Source organism: Moschus berezovskii, chromosome 9 (genome assembly GCF_049115385.1).
Source record: "Moschus berezovskii isolate FMDL1 chromosome 9, NW_MosBer_1.0, whole genome shotgun sequence".
NCBI lineage: Eukaryota > Metazoa > Chordata > Mammalia > Artiodactyla > Moschidae > Moschus > Moschus berezovskii.
The window spans coordinates 98,375,331-98,379,310 of NC_142468.1; the positions used below are offsets into that span (position 1 = coordinate 98,375,331).

Sequence of the window (3,980 nt, forward strand, 5' to 3'; positions counted from 1 at the left end):
GACATGACTTAGCGACTGAACTGAACTGTGATGAAGTAGCCATAATTTTTATGTTTGAGGGGTTGGTACAGGGCTCCAGGGACTATGGTTATTCCCTCATGTTGCTGTTGATCTGATAGTTCAACTTATTGTTGACTCACAACTCCTTCACTTCCCACCAAACCTCCTCATCTTCTCTGTTTTGGGCCAAGTATGCATGTAGCATGATGCCAAATGACACCCACTTATCCTAAGGTCACTCACTACTGTGAGACTGAAGGAGGTGAAACAGACAAATTTTAGTGTGTCTTTGTGGTTTCCATTTACCTCATGGTTCTAGTTTGTCCCTATGAGTCATAGTTTGTCCATGCTTTGGTCTATATCCAACTTTCTTCTACAAATATTACTCTAGCTGACAAACAATGAGTTCAGTCTCAACATCAGATACCAAGATAACAGTTTTGTATACACTCTTCCCCCAGATCTAGCAATTACCTGAGTTCTAATCTTTAGAACTAATTTCTTATTCCACACCACTGGTGGTTCTGCTTCTTTGATTGTACCTTCAGTGACACAAGACTAAGAACAAAGGACTAAGGAAATTATTTTTATGATGATTCCAAATAACTATACCCAAATTTGTGATATGAGTGTATTTTAGTGAAACTGTCGCTTTTAATTATTTATGGAGCAAGTTTAGACAACTTTACACATGTTCTGTATGATTGATTTAAAGTCAAAAATTCAAGAGGAGAATGTTGACAGTAGAAAATTACTCTGGACATCAAACAGCAAGGAAGAAGCTTTTATTTAGAATTAAATTCTATGACCCAGACCACAGATGAAGCAACCACACGATTACCATTTCTTGCTGGGATCTGCAGGTGTGCTTTTCAGCTGGAGTTCTGCAGGAGGGAGGCTCTCCGTTATTAATCTCTGGGGTTTTTGTTCAGTTTTTCCCATTACTTCAAGCACTGTGAGCCTGTGAGAGCACAGAAGTACTTTGCAGTATCTTCCAGCTGTAAGGCTGAAATGGTGAGGCTGATGGAGTTATCTGCTTTCTGGAAGTTTACAGAGTAGCGGCCATCCCTTGCATTCCCATTTTCTGAATACTGACGAATAAGGTAAGTCATCTGTCCACTGGGAAGCTGCTTGTACCAAAAAATAGAATAGGAGATCCTGTACCAACTTACTTCATACTGACAGTTCAGAGTGACTGACTGCCCCACTTGACTGGTTATGTCTGGCTGGTCTTGAGTAACTTTCTGGGCCACACCAGATCCTGTGGAAAAAAATGAAAAAAAAACAGTTGAAAAGTGAACAAAATAATGTGGAAATTGCACTAATTTTGGACCCATATATTTACAAACCGAACTGAAATCATAAGATGCTTGCTTTTCCCCAATCCTCCTTTCCTCCCCAAGTCCCTGTGAAGCACCACATGTCTGTGTGCAGCCTTTCACCCTAAACACTCAGACCCATGTTTGGAGGCATCCCTACCAGAGAAGGTGAAGGCCAGGAACACCCAGAGCACACTGGAGAGCGGCATGAGGCGTGGATTCCCCTGCTCAAATCTGTTTAATTCTGCCTCAAGCTGAGAGTTCAGTGTCTTTAAGTGCCTGAGAGCACATATACATAATACCTGGGTTCCTTGTGACTCTCCCCCATACAGGAAGTAAGGTTTGTCATGTACACCAACCACATGGTCTGTGCACAGATGGAAAAAGTCTCAGTTCAGTTCAGTCGCTCAGTCATTTCCGACCCTTTGCGACCCCATGGACTGCAGCACGCCAGGCCTCCCTGTCCATCATCAACTCCCAGAGTTTACTCAGTCTTGTCCATTGAGTCAGTGATGCCATCCAACCATCTCATCCTCTGTCGTCCCCTTCTCCTGCCTTCAATCTTACCCAGCATCAGGGTCTTTTCAAATGAGTCAGTTTTTCGCATCAGGTGGTCAAATTATTGGAGCTTCAGCTTCAGTATCAGTCCTTCCAATGAATATTCAGGACTGATTTGCTTTAGGAGGGACTGGTTTGATCTTCTTGCAGTCCAAGGGGCTCTCAAGAGTTTTCTCCAATGCTACAGTTCAAAAGCATCAATTCTTTGGCGCTCAGTTTTCTTTATGGTCCAACTCTCACATCCATACATGACTACTGGAAAAACCATAGCTTTAAGTATATGACTACTGTCTGGCTCACCACAAATCTTTACTTTGTCTACCTATTTTTCCCTGGTCATTTTGTTTGGCAGATCCTGAAAAGGGGCATGAAGAAAGCAATTAATATTAAAGGTTTGAACTGAGGGAAACTGAAGGTTAAACAAGTTGACATACACTGGTAATTATTCAGTAAAATAATTTTGCCATCCTGTTTAAAATATAACTTAGTATAGCCTCTGAAATATTCTTGTAATCTACTGATTAGTCATTCATTAGACTTTACTTACTTTTCTCCATCCAGAATCTAGTGACTGTTTTAAAACATTCACAGATCTTAGGCCTTCTGGGTGAAAAGCAATCTTATCCAAAATAATTAATGTATCTATTTTTTTTACTGAGTTACAGGACTCTACTTAGATTTTTCAATAAATAAAATTACTTCAACATGAAATGATTTTTGAAAAATCAGTCCATCTGAATTTCAGAGTCTATTCAGTGGTTTGTATTTAAATGAAATTATAACAGGAATAAAATATTCTTTTGAAATCTGATATTGATTCTTATGTATTAGACTTTGAGGGGGATCAGGGTATTCAATCCTTTTACCTCTAAATGTAGAATTGTACTTATTAGATCATGTGTCCTAGAATTATCATGTCACATTTTCTGGCTCATTGGTCCAGAGTATTCAGTCTCACTTGTCAGTCACTCACTATTATTTCTCTGTCTAAAATAAAGTTAAGATAGACATGTCGGAGTTTTCTCTGATATAATGCTATAATGCACTCCTACAAAATTAAATATCTACAGACTGCAGACACTTAGTACCTGTCAACCCCACAGAAGTTGGTGACTGAAGTTTTGTGCACTGTTTCATGTTCATATGGAATGTAGCTGTCAATCTTCCATTTGGTTTCACTGCTGTAATAGATGAATTAATATAAAAGAACCAAAGACAAATAGACAAGTAGAAAAGAAAATATAGACAAGTAAAAGGAAAGTTTGTATTTATCTGAGACATCTACTCTTCTGTCCCATTTCACTTCTGAGTGCTGACAAGCAATGAATGCCTGGGCTTGAAATTATTTGTAACTAAGCAGAGGAGATCATGAATGACCACAGCAGCCTATGCAGCAGCATGATATTATAAAATATAGATATATATTAATATAATAATTGCACATATATTAGGAAACTGATACTGATAAAATCTTTTATCAAAGTACAGACCGTAATATTACACATCCGTTTTCACATGTGCCCTTTGGTTTTGATATGAAGCTCTATGAAGTTTTATCACATTTATAGGTTCCTGTACCACCACTAAAATCATGACACAAAATTGTTCCATTTCTCTAAAGAAACCCTCTTTGCATACCCTCCCCATCCCTGCAATTCTTTATAACCAAAGTAACTACTGATCTCCTTTTCATCTCTGTATTCTGTCCTTTTGAAAATGTTGTATAAATAAAATCATACTAGATTGTATGTATAAATAGAATCATAATAATCCAATAAGTGTAATCATATACAATGTTGCCTCTGAGATTGACTTGTTTTTCATTCAGCATAGCATCCTGAGATCCATCTAAGCTATATCTGTTTAGTCACTAAGTCCTGTCTGACTCTTTTATGACCCCACATACTGTAGCCCACCAGGGTCCTTTGTCTATGGAATTCCCCAGGCAAAACTACTGGACTGAGTTGCCATTTCCTTCTCCAGGGAATCTTCCCAACCCAGGGAAAAGACCCAGGTCTTCTGCATTATAGGCACATTCTTTACCACCGATCCACCTAGGAAGCCCCATCTAGGCTACTAAATGTATCAGTAGTCTGTTTCTTT

The 3,980-nt window shown here is 38.7% G+C and overlaps 1 gene segment (V, D, J or C); it reads right to left on the reverse strand.

The window, feature by feature from the left end:
* Positions 1-876: 876 nt before the first annotated feature.
* On the reverse strand, positions 877-1,609 carry LOC129563470 (T cell receptor delta variable 1-like). The segment is given in 2 exon segments: positions 877-1,261; positions 1,480-1,609. Coding segments are annotated over 2 exon segments (369 nt in total).
* Positions 1,610-3,980: the final 2,371 nt, after the last annotated feature.